The sequence below is a fragment of the Scyliorhinus torazame genome, chromosome 22, assembly GCF_047496885.1.
Source record: "Scyliorhinus torazame isolate Kashiwa2021f chromosome 22, sScyTor2.1, whole genome shotgun sequence".
NCBI lineage: Eukaryota > Metazoa > Chordata > Chondrichthyes > Carcharhiniformes > Scyliorhinidae > Scyliorhinus > Scyliorhinus torazame.
Window position 1 is genome coordinate 100,199,562 of NC_092728.1, and position 16,458 is coordinate 100,216,019.

General features: G+C 47.9%; 1 protein-coding gene across 1 annotated transcript in view; it reads left to right on the forward strand.

The window, feature by feature from the left end:
* Positions 1–16,458, forward strand: part of LOC140398864 (xenotropic and polytropic retrovirus receptor 1 homolog) — a 109,171-nt gene that overhangs the window by 67,781 nt on the left and 24,932 nt on the right. The window contains exons 6-10 of the mRNA XM_072487806.1: positions 7,498–7,579; positions 10,082–10,269; positions 11,133–11,312; positions 13,063–13,231; positions 15,269–15,463. Of these exons, the coding sequence (XP_072343907.1) occupies positions 7,498–7,579; positions 10,082–10,269; positions 11,133–11,312; positions 13,063–13,231; positions 15,269–15,463 (814 nt within the window). The remainder of the gene's footprint in view (positions 1–7,497; positions 7,580–10,081; positions 10,270–11,132; positions 11,313–13,062; positions 13,232–15,268; positions 15,464–16,458) is intronic.

The following is a 16,458-nucleotide window of genomic DNA, read 5'->3' on the forward strand; positions in this document are numbered from 1 at the left end:
TGATTGATGGTTAACTGCCACTGGCAGGCAAGTTCTTTCAACTGGAATTTCTAAAGTTTAAGTCAAGCTTCTAAACTAGGCTTCAGTTTCTACAGATTACACTGACCAAGATTTACCAGAACATTCCGCCATCTCCAAATTCCCAATTAAGCCACTCTGTTCAAGCGCCACTCCATTTCAGAACCGCTATCTTCAGATCGCTCCAGTAATTTTACCTTGCAGTGACCTTTTGCATTGGGGCTCGGGGTCACTGTTTAACAATAAGGGGTCGCTCATTTCAGAGGCGAACCCTTTCTCTGAGGGCCGTGAGTCTCTGGAACTCTCTTCCACAAAAGGCAGTGGAAGCAGAATGTTTGAAATATTTTTACGGCAGAGCTTGATGGATTCTAGATTAACAAGGGGGTGAAAGGTTATGAGGGTAGGCAGGAATGAGAGGTTGTAGACGATCAAATAGTTCTCCCTAATGTTGGAAGTGCTCCTTCCATGTTTCACTGAATACCACCAAATCGTCAATGTCCACAGCATAGTGACTCGGTCCAGTAATAACCTTATTCGTCAGTCTCTGGAAAGTGGCTGGGGCATTTTTCATACCAAACGGCATGGCTTTGAACTGATAAAGTCCATCTAGTGTTACAAAAGCTGAACCTCGTCCGCCCATTTCCGATGGAGACATTTGCCAATAAATGTTCAACAAGTTAGTCTTTGTAATGAACGTTGATTGCCCCATTTTTTCAATGCAGTCTACCAAATGTGAAATGGGGTGTAAATTCGCTTTCACACCCTTTTGTTTCCATCCAGTTTTGGTACCGACACAATAGGTGAACTCCAATTACTGCAACTCAACTCAATAATGTCTTTTCTGTATCCAGATGGTATTGCTACCTGATGTATTTCTGCTAATTTCTCATTTGCCAGAATATGAGAAGGTCTTCACTCACTCATTAATACGTTATCCTGAGGGGGAGGCAATGCAGTAGTGGAATTATAACTGGACTAATAATGCAGTGACCAGTAATGGTCTGGGGACCCAGATTCGTAATCTCACCATGGCAGATGTTGAAATTTGAATTCAATAAAATTCTGGTATTAAAAGTCTAATGGTGACCATGAAACTATTGTCAGTCATTGTAAAACCCCATCTGTTTTTTTCTTTAGGGAAGGAAATCTGCCTCCTTACCTGGTCTGGCCTACAAATGACTCCAGACCCAAAGCAATGTGCTAACTATTAAATGGCCCAGCAGGGCAATTAGGGATAGGCAATAAATGTTGGCCCAGCCAGTGGTGCCCATTTCCCATTAACATTTTTTTAAAAAATCCTTAAGGATTACAGGAATTCTGGAATACACTGCCTCTGTTTCTTAGTATGTTGCCTGGGATAACTTTTTTTCAGATCTTTTTGCTGTCACGCTACCATTTTCCCTGAGCTGAATACTTCAGTTTCATTCTTCTCAATTCTCTCCTCCTGGCACGGCGGCACAGTGGTTAGCACTGCTGCCTCACAGTGCCAGGGACCCTGGTTCTCTTCCGGCCTTGGGTGACTGTCTGTGTGGAGTTTGCGTGTTCTCCCCATGTTTGCGTGGGTTTCCTCCGGGTGCTCCGGTTTCCTCCCACAGTCCAAAGATGTGCGGGTTAGATGGATTGGCCGTGCTTAGGTTGCCCCATAGTGTCCAAAGATGTGTACGTTAGGTGGGGTTACAGGGTTACAGGGATAGGGCAGGGGTGTGGGCCTCGGTAGGGTCGATGCAGACCTGATGGGCCGAATGGCCTCCTTCTGCACTGTAGTGATCCTATGGAACAGTCTTATCAAAGATAACCTCAGCTATTTGCCCTTCATCCCTTTGCGCCGTCTTCTAAACTCCTCCTTCTGGCTCAACGTATGAGTCTGTGATCGTGTTCCGCACATTCTGGAAACAATCCAGGACGTTCTTCCTGCAAGGCTTCTGTTGATTGCATTTCCACAGGCTGTTCAACTACTGTAGGCATTTCCAACATCTGGGACCCAGCTATATTATTTTCAAAGTTAAATTAAACCCCTGAAATAGGCAATTTCTTCACTGTTCCTATAATCGGGGTTTTCAAGCTACTTTTAAAACTCATCTTACACAATGAAATATTTTATGTTTCTCCATGCATTCCTCTTACTCGCTCATTTTCCTGCAATCTTCCCTCTGAACAACAATATCATTATTCCAGAACATTAAGGACTGACTAACCCCATATCTCTTGTAATTTTGATATCTCTTCCACTTCCACCTTGTACACATAAAAGGACTTTTCCCTCACAGATAAACGGCGGAATCTTTAGCCCACACTCGTTGCCCACGGGATCAGCGGTGAGAGTGGAAAATCGCGTGAGAATCGGGAAACTCGATTCTCGCTGGTGAGATCGTGTTTCCTGATTTTCCCCACTACTCGCCGGTGACGTCACGGGAATCGTGCCCACAAAGGGCGTGAACCTCGTACTAATAAATTTGAATTCATTTTAATATTATCAGCACCCCCTCCCCCTGCCACATTATCTCCCCTCGCTAAATATTCATGTCAGCGAGGTTTTACAACAGGTTGGGCCAGGCATGAAGCCTGGAGAGAATCCATCCAGAGCACAGAGGTAAGTATAGCCCCCCCCCCTGCCCCCCTGGGGGGGGGGGGGGGGTGAGGGGGGGAGGCCTGCCACTGCCCCCTGGCACAGGTTGTGCATTGATATGTGGTGTGCGGGGGGGGGGGGGGATAGCGGAGATTGAGAGGGGAGGGGGTGTTTGCCGGCAATGAATGCTAGGAGGGGAGGTTGCCGACGATGAATGTCGGGTGAAGGGTTGGTTGTCGGCGCTGAATGTTGGAGTGGGGTGGGTTGGGGGGGGAGGAGAGCCCCGAGACCTCCGTGACGTAGACTGGGGGCCACTTGGCTGCAGCGCTGGTTGGGGTGCCATCTTTCTATTTAGAGCCGATTGCCAGCTCTATGAGGCCCTGCCCCGCCAGAGTGATGGCATAAAGCACGCTCACTTTTTTCTTTCGTAAGAAGTCTTACAACACCAGGTTAAAGTCCAACAGGTTTGTTTCAAATCACTAGCTGTCGGAGCGCTGCTCCTTCCTCCTTCCGAAAGCTAGTGATTTGAAACAAACCTGTTGGACTTTAACCTGGTGTTGTAAGACTTCTTACTGTGCCCACCCCAGTCCAACGCCGGCATCGCCACATCATGACTTTTCTTTGGCGAAGAGACTCAACATTCCATGAGAAAATTGGTCTGCGCTACTGAAGCATTCCAAGCCAGTTTTCTGTCTGAGCCGGACACTTTGCCAAATTCTGGTAAGATTCCATCAGAAATCTTCAAACATTTCTTCAACCTGCCTGTTCAACATTCCTTTGAGTAGACTGAAACCACATTTTCACCCTTCAGCTGACACTCTCTCTTTTCTACTTGAACACAACCTATCGGTTTGTCTTATCCTAAAGCCTTTAACTTGCAGCACCTTTCTTAGTCTCCATAGTTTTACTATGTAGCCTCCAGCACCTTGATTTTGTGTGCCCAACCTTATTACAATCCAAACATTTACACTCCTTTACATCACTTCTACTCTCGGCATCTTCCTCCCTAGTCTGAAGGTAACATTTCCTGAGAATCTTCAGCAGCTCCATCTCTTCCTTGTCTAAATGCCTTCCTCTCACCTCCCCATTTTCTATCGTACTCCAATTTAAAAGGGTGTTGAAAAAACGGTTTTGATCTATGGACCAGCTATTTCTGCTGACTGTCTGGCAGTCTTAACCTATTGGGCGTCATTCTCCGACCCCCCGCCGGGTCGGAGAATCGCCGGAGGCTGCCGTGAATCCCGCCCCCGCCGGTTGCCGAAGTCTCCGGCACCGGAGATTGGGCGGGGGCGGGAATCGCGCCGCGCCGGTTGGCGGGCTCCCCCGCTCGATTCTCTGGCCCGGATGGGCCGAAGTCCCGCCGATAAATTGCCTGTCCCGCCGGCGTAAATTAAAGTACCTATTTACCGGCGGGACAAGGTGGCATGGGCGGGCTCCGGGGTCCTGGGGGGGGGGGCGCGGGGCGATCTGACCCCGGGGGTGCCCTTACGGTGGCCTGGCCCGCGATCGGGGCCCACCGATCCGCAGGTGGGCCTGTGCCGTGGGGGCACTCTTTCCCTTCCGCCTCCGCCACGGTCTCCACCATGGCGGAGGCGGAAGAGACTCCCTCCACTGCGCATGCGTGGGAAACTTTCAGTGGCCGCTGACGCTCCCACGCATGCGCCGCCCCGATATGTCATTTCCGCGCCAGCTGGCGGGGCAACAAAGGCCGTTTCCGCCAGCTGGCGGGGCGGAAATCCCTCCTAGCCCCTCAATGTTGGGGCTCGGCCCCCAAAGATGCGGAGCATTCTGCACCTTTGGAGCGGCGCGATGCCCGTCTGATTGGCGCCGTTTTGGGCACCAGTCGGCGGACATCGCGCCGTTTGGGGAGAATTTCGCCCATTGTTCCTCTACATTGATTCTTTAATTTTTAAGTTCTTCCAAAAGATTTACTTCTCTGAGAGCTTCAAAGGTTACCTCTATTTTTAGTACCCTTATCCACCAGTCAAAATTACTTTGTTTGATTCTTTTAAATTCAATATAAGTATGTCCAGGCTATTTTCTTACATTTCAAAATTTCTGCTTGCTTACCTCTGGAACCAACTCATATGGATTTAGAATAGCTTTCTTCACTGTATCATATTGCCCAGATAATCGCCTGCTCTATAATAGTAATGTTCAAATTTCTTTTGGCTATTTCATGTGTTTATCTGTTTTCTCAAATGAGATAAAGAATGCTTCAAAATCTCTTTCCTCAAACTTTGGAAGAGTTTGTATGAATTTAAACATCTCCCCATGGGTTTCCTGTCTGGAAATAAGTCTTTCCTCTTGATCTTCTGGAGTCTTTTTTTTTAACTGCCAGCTTTTTAAGCTGGAATTCTTTCTCTTGCTCTTTCCTTTTTCTTCTTCCTCCTTTTCTAAGCTCTCCATATCCAATTCCCTTTCATGTCTTCTTTGGTCTCATTCTCTTGCCTTTTCTCTCTCCTGCCTTTCTGCCTATTCCCTATGAAACACTTATTCTCTTTCCTTTTCCTCCCTTTCTCTTTCTTGTCTTTCCCCTTTATACCGTCCAATTCAGAATTTTTAATTTGCAACTGAATTTTAGCCACTTCAAGCGACTTTCTCATTGGGAAACTTGGTCTCTCTGCTATCCCTCTCTATTTCAAATGCTGTGTCATCCCTTCACTTGATTGATTTTATTAACCTTGCAGATAATCCTATTTGTAACTTTGCTGCCAATTCTGTTAACTTAACTTTAGTTACCTTTTTTAAGCCACCCAAGGTTGTATGATCTAGTTCCAGAAAGGTCTCAGCAATTGTCAAAGCTATTTTGCAGACTTCCACTTCAAAATCTCAAGTTACCCTGGTTCAGAATTTTCCTCACTCTCGTTGCCTTTAAATGCAGCAATTCCAAGCCAATCAAGGAATTATTCTTTTAATATCCTGCAAAGAACCCCCAATTTTGTTGAGACATGGCTGATGGTAAATCCCAAGCTGCCCCAGGGAAATTTGAAACAGCTGCCAAAACGGGTTTTGCAATTTGTGTATTATGAGGAGGTTTTCTGAAATCAGGAAATGATTTCTCTGACCAATTGTGATGTTTTTATAATAAGTAAACTTTCTTTAAAATAAGAAAAAAATACACTTAAACACAAGAAGGCTCCACACAGATAACAGTACTTTAATACCATTCCAGAAAGATCTTAATTTAAACTGCATTCAGAGCTAATCTTCCCTTTTCCGCTTGGCAACAATCTTTACAGTTTTTAAAATCTATAGATTGCTCTTAGGATGTCCTCTGAGGCTGACAGAAAATGGTTTTGACCTTATTTACTATATCTTCTGGGAGATCCGGCCAGCTACTCCCTCACACAGGCTTCAGAGTTTTCTTAAATGGGTTCCTTCCCTTCGAGCTCTTTATCCTCTAGTGTTTCAATCAGTCACTCACAAGTGCCTTTTCTCCCAGAACTGATCAAGCTCCTTTCTTTGCTTCAGCTCTGATGTGCCATCAATGAACACAAGACGAGTGGTGAACGTAACTGAGGCTTTAATAAAACTAAACAGAAAGCCTCCTGGCCTCTGATCCCGAACTGGGTCAGAGGCGGAGACCAGCCACCTTTATACTGAGCCCGAGGGGAGGCGGAGCCATCGGGCAGTGGTTTACCACATTACATGTAATACAGTAGCCATTTACCACAATACACATATTATATACTACAGTGGTTTACCACAAGCTCCTATATTTTAAAATGTAAACTTACCCTATCTTTGTCTCACTCACAACGTTTACAACTTTTTCATGTCCTCCTTTGAAATAAAGAAACCCACTTCAAAACCATTTCTTTTATTGCCTTATGTAAATTCTGATTGCATTTCCTCTTGGTGCATTAACGTATCATAACCACTTCTTATTCTTGGCTTAGACCGTTGCAGTCACTCTGGGTGGGATTTCCTGGGTTTTCCTGCTGGGGGGATGTTTTGGCCCCACTGAAGGCAAACCCCTACAGCAGGTTCCCTGGTGGCAAGGTGGGTGAGACATACAAAGCACCATAGACTTTGGCATGATCGAAAGATCCCGCCAGCAGCCAACGGCAAGGTGTCGCTGCTGTGGGAAAACATGGCGTAGGAGACTTGGAAAATCCTAGCCACTGTCTCATAATCCAATTGCAACAAATACACCCCCTCAAACCTGTTCTCCAGTACATGAGAAAAATTGCAGTGATAAAACCAACAGAAAAGTATTATAATGATTCAGTTTCCTGACAGTGTGTTTGCCAGTGTGAGATTGGTATGTGTGTGTGTGTGTGTGTGTCCTTACATGAGAAAGGATGTACTGGCACTGGAGGGTGTGCAGAGGATGTTCACTAGGTTGATTCCGGAGTTCAGAGCATCAACTTATAAGGAGAGACTGAGCAGACTGGGACTATACTCATTGGAATTTAGAAGAATGAGGGGGGTCTTATAGAAACATATACAATTATGATAGGAATAGACAGGATAGAAGCAGGGAGGTTGTTTCCACAGGCGGGTGAAACTAGAACTAGGGGGCATAGCCTCAAAATAAGGGGGAGCAGATTTAGGACCGAGTTGAGGAGGAACTTCTTCACCCAAAGGGTTGTGAATCTGTGGAATTCCCTGCCCAGTGAAGCAGTTGAGGCGACCTCGTTCAATGTATTTTTGGCAAAGGTAAAGGAGTTGAGGGTTACGATGAGCGGGCGGGTAAGTGGAGCTGAGTCCACAAAAAGACCAGCCATGATCTTGTTGAATGGCGGAGCAGGCCCGAGGTGTGAGATGGCCTACTCCTAGTTCATGTGCGTGTGTGTGCGTGTGTATGTGTTTAATGGAGATGCTTTGAGGGTACGATGACTGGTTTCAAGGTTTTCCTGACTGCTAATCACCAACATTAAATTGTTATATCCTGTGACCCCCCTCAGACTGCTCCAGTGTGGATCACCTTTCGGGTGGGCCTGCAGTGTGGAATCATCTTGGCTCTTATGGTGCTGATAATTATCAAAGGTAAGCTTGGGGACCCGGCCAATTGGGAAGAGGCGGATGTCTCATTGTGTATTCTCAAGTTATTTGTAAACATCACTACTGACAGGTTGGCATGAATAATTCAACGACTTGTGCAGGTCGGGTGACAGCAGCAGACAAGCAGCTCCAGTAACCCAGGTCAGCGCGACATCCACTGACAAGACGGTAATGAGTCGAGTGCGGCCTACCCCCCAGACTGCAGCGTGAGACACTTGCAGTCCTACTTTACAGCCTCCCATGTAGCCTCACTCTCCCAAGATCTACAGGACCAGGGCACAGATTGTGTTACTTGCTGCGGCTCGACCTTATCAGTTTAGAAAGGGAGGACGTTCGATTTTTACCCCTGTCTGAAGTTCCCTGAGGTAACACTTTCAGGGAATGAATTATTCATAAGAAAAGTGGCATGGGATGTCTTACATATTTCACGGGGCTTGTGCCTTGTCACTTTTTCAGACTGTAATTAAACATGTAAGGAAGCACAGGCACTGCAAAGGCTTATTGGTAACGTTGTCAACTCGAGTTGGATGTACATTGCCGGAGACATAATGTGGAGCTACTGCCCCTGTCCACCTTGCCCAACATGTCCCCACATACCACAGCCAATCAGTAATTAAGAGACATCCCCGTTATCTAATTGGATGATTCTTGACTGTCAGTCAAGCAGCCTGATGTTCAACATTTATCCAGCCCTCGATGACCTATCAAACTCTCTCTTGCCACAGATCCTAACTTTAGGACAGCACAGTAGCATTGTGGGTAGCACAATTTCTTAACATCTCCAGGGTCCCAGGTACGAGTCCGGCTGGGTCACTGTCTGTGCGGAGTCTGCACATCCTCCCCGTGTGTGCGTGGGTTTCCTCCGGGTGCTCCGGTTTCCTCCCACAGTCTAAAGATGTGCAGGTCAGGTGGATTGGCCGTGCTCAATTGCCCTTAGTGTCCAAAATTGCCCTTAGTGTTGGGTGGGGTTGCTGCTTTATGGGGATAGGGTGGAGGTGTTGACCTTGGGTGGGATGCTCTTTCCAAGAGCCGATGGGCCGAATGGCCTCCTTCTGCACTGTAAATTCTATGACATCCTCTTCAGTTCTCTGCAGGAAGGCAGGCCCCACACACGGGCCCACAAATTCCACTGTGGGTAGGGCAAGGAGGCAGGTCCCGAATCCGCCTCAGCAGAAATGGGAATCGAGACCCGCGCTGTTAGCACCAATTTTTGATCCACACTAGCCGTCCAGCCAATTTCAACCAACCCTCATTCACCCCTTCCAAGGAGTCTGAATTGCTCTGGCAAAATACACTTTGACATGCATGTTGTAGTCTGGATTATTGGTTAGTGATGGTAGAGGCTCCCAACACATGGAGGACAAGGAATCTCTCCTGTTCTTACTCCCTGCCATTAGTTGAAAGAACTTTGCAACCTGTTGGTCCAGGTTATGAATATGCCTTCCTTGGTCATCAAGTCCAGGCTGATCTTCTCCGCCAATTCCACTTTCCCTCCTGCTCCATGCATTACCTATTTATCCCGGCCTTGAATATATTGAACAATCGAGCATCCGAAACCCCTGAACTGGATTCACATTCCTCCTCATTTCAGTCCTGAATGCTCAGCCCCCTAATCCGGGCCTTCGGAATCCTGGGCACATCCTAACCCGCAGCAGCAGCCAATCACAGGAGGTGTGACAAAGATTGACGTTTGAATGGACCAATTAACATGGGAGAAAAGAAATCATGCGTTTTAGAATTCTATCACAAACTCCTGACATTTTCCTGGATTCTCCGCAGACCCGCGCCGAAATCCCGTTCAGCGCGAGGGCGGAGAATCCAATTTGGCGCCCAAATCGGGCCCAGCGCCGGTCTGGCATTTCTCTGGGCCCCGAAAATCGACCTGTGCGCGTAGTACTCCGCGCGGCTGGGGTGCCTTGCCAGAGGCCCACCCAGCCATCCTCCACTCCCGACTGGCCGAGTTCCTGACGGCGTGGAACTAACATGCTATGGACGGTCAGGATGCTCGCATGGCAGCTGTGGACTCAGTCCACGGCCGCCCTGGTGAGAGGAGGAGGGGGGGGGGAATTATCGGGCACTGGCGGGGGGGGGCGCTACGTTCTGCAGCTGCCTCCGCGGTCCGAGCACGGAAGAGCAGGGGCCCGTACCTGCAGCCAGCTGCATGAATCACCCTGGGTCCCAGCTAGCCCTCTGAAGGTGAGTGAATCGACTGTTCTTGTTTATTGGAAACTTGGGAGAGAAACGCCAGCATTTTTACGTCGGCCTGGGGACATCGCCCCATTTTGGGAGAATCCAGCATCTCAAGATAAATCCGGGCGAATTGTAAATATTGAACTTCCTCCAGTGCCTTTATATACTGCTCTAGTTAAACTCGCTGTCCAAATACAGTTTTGATTACAGGCCATTGATCAAATGACAAACCTATTGCCTCACATCCACCTACCCATGGCCAGAACATGTTCCTCACTAGATCTGATTTTTCCCCAGGTATCTATGTGTCCCAGGAAGCCAGTGTGTGGCCCCTACTGAGGGCCTATCGAGGAGGCTTCATCGTGATTGAGTTTGTCTTCCTGTTGGGGATTAACACCTATGGCTGGAGAAAGTCTGGGGTGAACCACACTCTGATCTTTGAACTTGACCCCAGGAACCACCTTTCCCACCATCAATTCTTTGAGGTGAGTCCACCGACCTCTTTCCAAAACGACAGTGCTGCCAAATAGTGGGGTTGGTAGAAGAAGGTAACCTAACACTGGGTAATTGGAATGAGGTCAGACACCAGTATTCCACCGGGCCCCGGTTTTAATCACTGTTGAGGGCCCAATGCCATATTCTGCATGCAGGGATACTGTGGTGAAGTCATTGTGTCACTGAACTAAAGCTGTCCAGAGAATATGAGAGTACATTTCCTCCGGGTGCTCCGGTTTCCTTCCACAGTCCACAGATGTGCAAGTTAGCTGGATTGGCTACGATAAATTGCCCTTTGGTGTCCAAAGATGTGCAGGTTAGGTGGGGGTTACAGGGATAGGGCGGGGAAGTGGGCATAGGTAGGGTGCTCTTTCAGAGGGTCGGTGCAGACTCGATGGGCCGAATGGCCTCCTTCTGCACTTAGTTCCATGTTTCTAAATTCCACCGTGGCTGTTTGAGAATTTCAATTCAGTGTTTAAAAATATGTAAATAAGAAGCTGCCCACAGTAACTGAGACCCTGAAGATGTTCGATCTCTTAAAATTCCCCTTTAGGCAGGGAAATCTGCCAACCATGTTTGGTCTGGCTTGCTTGAGACTCGAGGCCCGTATCATTGTGGTTGATCCTGAATGCCTCTGAAGTAGCCAGACAGGCCATGCATTCACATCCGGCCAGCCACCACCTCCTTCTCAGGATGGGCACCAAATGCTGGCCTTGCCACCCATGCCCAAGAAAGAATGTAAAAGTGGACACTTTTTTCATGATTTATGACAGTGTGGGCAATGTGTCAGCCGATCCTGTACGGGACAGGTCCAAACATTTGAGAGTTTCTCACGGGCATCTTTCTCTTCCAGTTGGCAGGTTTCCTTGGGGTCCTCTGGTGTTTAAGCCTCCTCGCTTGCCTCTTCAGTACTTACATCCACACCCCAATGCCAGTCAATCCCTTGGCCCTGTACGGATTCTTTTTGTTGCTGCTTCTGAACCCCACAAAGACCTTCTACTACAAGTCCCGGGTCTGGCTACTGAAGGTCCTGGTAAGTACTCGGCCGAGGAAGAAAGAACTTGCATTTACGTAGCGCCTTTTATCGTCTCTGGTTATCCCAAAGAAAAGAAGGCTGAGAGGAGATTTGCGAGAGATATTTAAAATCCTGAGAGGTCTGGGCAGAGAAGATAGGGAGAAACTGTTCCCGCTTGCGAAAGGCTTGTAGCCAGGAGATTTTAAGCCGTGAGTGGAAAATAAACAAAAAGGTGACAGGGTAAATATTTTTTCACACAGTGGGTGGTTAGGGTTTGGAATCCGCTGCCTGAGAGTGTGGTGGTGGCAGGTTCAAATGAAACATTCAAAAGGGATTTATCTGGAAAGAACAAATGCGCAGGGTTAACGGAGAGGAGGCCGGGGAATGGAACGAGGTGAGTTCCTCATTCCGAGAGCCGACGCAGATGCGATGGGCCGAATGGCCTTTCCCTGTGCGGTAACGCTTCTGTGATTCGGCAGGAGGAACAGTACTCGGATGGGGATAAAGGTCCCATTTTCCAGCTGTGGATCCCTTTGAATGGGGGGGGGGTCCCGTTGTTGTGACTCAGGGTTCGCAAACTCCCTGATAACCTAATCATTAGGGAATAGTGAGAATCCATGCAGCCGGCTCAATGGCCATGTGGAGGTTACAATCCACCCCCCCCCCCTCCCAACCCCCTCTCTCTCACTGGAGGTTAAGAGAAATTCCTGGCACGATACTTGCCCATTGACCATGTGTGGTGCCCATAGCAGCTGCAGAGGGTTAGTAGACGTATGCCTGTTGCCATTCGTACCAGGGAATGGCATGGCCTCTCAGGATGGAATAGCCCCCCGCCCTGCCCCAACTTCCCCACCATAAACAAAACCCTTTCAGCAATCAACGGATTTATAAAGGGAACGGACTGTACCAATTGGAAACTCTTACTTTCAATATCATCATGCTAATGGAGATTGCTGAGCAATGGAATGGTCATGTTGAAGGTGTCAGGTCTAGAGGCAAATGCAGCGAATGTGAGACTTTAACTGACCATTTTGGGCCCTAGTTTCTGCTACTCCAGATGAGTAACATCAGTCCTGGGTGTGCCCTGGACTCTAATCACTAGATGGCGCACTTTCATGTTAACTTGCAAAAGATCCGAGGAGGAGTTGAGAATACCATGGTGGGCAGCACGGTAGCACAGTGGATAGCACAATTGCTTCACAGCTCCAGGGTCCCAGGTTCGATTCCCGGCTTGGGTCACTGTCTGTGCGGAGTCTGCACATCCTCTCCGTGTGTGCGTGGGTTTCCTCCGGGTGCTCCGGTTTCCTCCCACAGTCCGAAGATGTGCAGGTTAGGTGGATTGGCCGTGCTAACTTGCCCTTAGTGTCCAAAATTGCCCTTAGTGTTGGGTGGAGTTACAGGGTTATGGGGATAGGGTGGAGGTGTTGACCTTGGGTAGGGTGCTCTTTCCAAGAGCCGGTGCAGACTCGATGGGCCGAATGACCTCCTTCTGCACTGTAAATTCTATAAAATATACATTTCTTTTAATGCTGCGAGTTGTTATGGATCAGGAAGCAAACTGGCTGAAAGGGAGGCGGAGCCAGACCCGATCCAAACTTTCAAAGAGAAATAGGTTAAATACTTAATAGGGGAAAGAGCGAGCGAGGCAGTGAGCGCCTCATTTGATAAAACCTTTGAAAGAGTTACCCTAGGCAAAGTGGGCCGATGTTTCTGCACTGCAAGGTTCGGTGACACGGCTAATTCGCTGTCTTCGATTCCCTCTGAACAGTGTCGGTCGGTGACTGCTCCCTTCCACAAGGTCAGCTTTGCTGAATTCTGGCTGGCGGATCAACTCAACAGCATGGGAACCGTCTTCCTCGACCTCTGGTCCATGATCTGCTTCTACGCCTTTGAAGTGAACTGGGAAAACAACCAGGGCCTCCTCAGCCCCCCAGCAGGTGCAACACAATTTTCAAAATAACTTATCGCCAGCGATAATATAACCGTGCGGCGGAACAAAGCTCTGTGTGCGTCAAATACTAGAAGTAGGTAGAAGTGAAATGATTGGCATTGCGCACTGCCTGGTGGGTTTTGGTCTGCACATTTTCTATTTGCTCACTGGGCCGACGAAACTGGCAACGCGGGCATTCATTGCCCATTCCTGGTTTTCCTTGAGAGGGTGGTGGTAAACCATTTTCTCGAATCGGGGAACCAGCTGATACAGGTACAAGCCACGATGGTGCTTGAATCGGAGAATTGTTTTTATTCTTTCACGGGATGTGGATGCCGTTGGCCATGTCAACATTTATGGCCCATCCCTAATTGCCCTTGAGAAGGTGGTGGTGAGCTCCCTTCTTGAGGCACTGCAGTCCATGTGGTGTAGGTACACATTTGGAGACAATGACATTCCCTTGACTTTACTTCTCTGGAAACAGGTGAGGAATCTTTGACCACTTGGGGATGATGATCGTGCACTTTGGCAAAGTGATTGGATCCAGAGTCTGATAGCAAGAGCGCTGACCAAGCAGAATTCTACATCCTGAATGGTGTTGAGTTTTTTGTGTGTTGTTGTAAGTGCTCCCACCCAGTGGGGTGGTCAGTGTGCCGTGACACTCCCAGCCTGGGCCTAGTGGATTATGGTGGGGCTCTGAGGGGGTCAGGAGGCGACCCGCGTCACTGCATGGTTTACAGCCTCTGCCCTGCCATTGTCGCCACGGTGATGATATGGCAATCTCGGTTAAGATTCGAGTCAGTGATGACCCAGAGATCTTGATGGTAGGGTCTCAAGCAATGGTGCCCCTTCTGAAGACCAAGGCAAAGGTAATAGGATCATTTCCTGTTGGAAACGGTCACTTCCAGGGTTGCACGGTGGCGCAGTTGTTAGCACTGCTGCCTCACGGCGCTGAGGACCCGGGTCACTGTCCATGTGGAGTTTGCACATTCTTCCTGTGTCTGCGTGGGTTTCGCCCCCACAACCCAAAGATGTGCAGGCTAGATGGATCGGCCACACTAAATTGCCCCTTAATTGGAAAAAAAGAATTGGGTACACTAAATTTAAAAAATTTTAAATGGTCACTTCCTGAAATTTACGGGTACAAATATTACCTGCAACTTATCAGCCAAGACCTCAGTGTTGCTCAGGCTATAAGCTGTGTTTCAGCGGTCTCTGGGTGACACTGGGCTGAATGTTGCAATGTGAATGGGATTCCCGACATCGGGCGCAAGCTCACACTTGCCAGCAGCGAGACAGGGTCGGCAAGTTTACCGCAGGCAGCCTCCTAATTGGCCTCCTGTGGGCCTGGCGAGCAGGTTGTCCGTGGGGCTGGCTCAGTGACAGCACCAGCAGCCCCGAATCCTCAGCAGCACCACCAGCAGAGACAGTGTCAGCAAAATGCCACCAGCACCGTAAAATGGCCCATGCGTTGGTCTTTGACGATGCAAACCAGTCTCCACCTCTTTGGGGCAAGTAACGTCTTGGGTCCCACAGATGCAAAAAAACCCTCCCTATGGTGGGTCCGCATCGGGGAGCCGGTTTTCCCTCATTCCCTGAAAAAAAATTAAGTAATTGTCAAGAATCCCAACAACCATATGTCTCACCCCACAACGGAAATTTGTCCACTTCTTCATAAGAGTGTCAAATGGTGCTTCATGATCTCTTTCTCTGAATTTATATGGCACCGTGATTATCTCCTGCCTAAAGGTTTCCTCCCATCGCAAAACCAAATTTCCCAGTCCTCTGTTTTATACACAAATAAATATTGGGCCCCAACTCAGAAAGTTCTTGAACCTTCAGAAGAGGAGAGAAAAAGTTTAGTTCAGTTAAGCATCTTATGTCTTCTGATGTACATTAGTAAAGACAATTAGCTTTCAGTCATTACTCAAGCGTATTGAGCCCCTTCTTCACTCATGTATTCAAATTTATTTATTGACTATGAACCCTCTGTGTGACATTTCATTCACTTTATTCTAACATTTATGCCTTTTGCCTGCCACAGAAAAATTTGGAGGTAATGGTTACTCCTATGGAGTGGCCTGCATCATCCAGTGTATCCCGCCCTGGATCCGATTCGCTCAATGTCTCCGTCGATACAGGGACAGCAGGAATGCATTCCCACATTTGGCAAATGCAGGAAAATACTCCACGGTTTTCATCATGGTGACCTTTGCAGCTCTGTACACAACCGAAAAAGGCAAGTTAAATCTCTCGTCTACCTACCCAGAGAAACCCGGTTACACAGAGAAAGAGTTTTCACTGCATCTTCGATCAGCTGACTGAGTGAACCATCAGAATATGGGAGACGCTGTCAGCTCAGATTTCTTTTCGTTCTCTTCTCGTACTTAATGGCCCAATGAGGCAGACTTGTGTCTGTTTCCATAGCTAGTCATTCCAGGACCAAGTCACTCGTCTGTCGCCAAAGGCTTTTGGCTTGAGGGGTGCCACTCCACATTAAGCATGGTTGACCAGGAGTCTCTCTCGCTCTTACCACCAGCCATTGCCCTGTTGGAAGGATTTTGCAGGTTGACACACAACCTGTTTGGCCACATTCTGAACCCACCTTCCTTGGCCATCAGGTCCTGGGGACACCAACCTGGAGCTCCTGTCTCAGAGGCGCAGATGGCACCTATTGCGCTACAAGGCTGCCCAGTTCAGGTCTAGCGAACAGTAAACTCTACACAGGCATAGCTCGTGCAATGGTTCTCTAACATCAGAGAGTTTCTGCACCCTCTGATTCTGAAACCACACACATATATTTTTTAAAAATAATAAAAATCCCTTTGAATCCGGAGACTGTACCCTTTCTGAAGCCAATCTCAAATCAATGCATTTCAAAACTATAATGTGGGTGGTCAGTCACTAGACCACCCTGATTATAACAAGAGCTAGCGGTCTCCATTGAGAGGATAACCAACACAAAGCACAAAGTCAGAGAATTTATGATTTACAATGAGGATGTGTTACAATGGGGATGATGTGTTACAATGAGGATGAGTATGTGTTACAATGAGGATGATGTGTTACAATGAGGATGATGATGTGTTACAATGAGGATGATGATGTGTTACAATGAGGATGTGTTACAATGGGGATGATGATGTGTTACAGTGAGGATGATGTGTTACAATGAGGATGATGTGTTACAATGAGGATGATGTGTTACAATGAGGAGGATGATGTGTTACAATG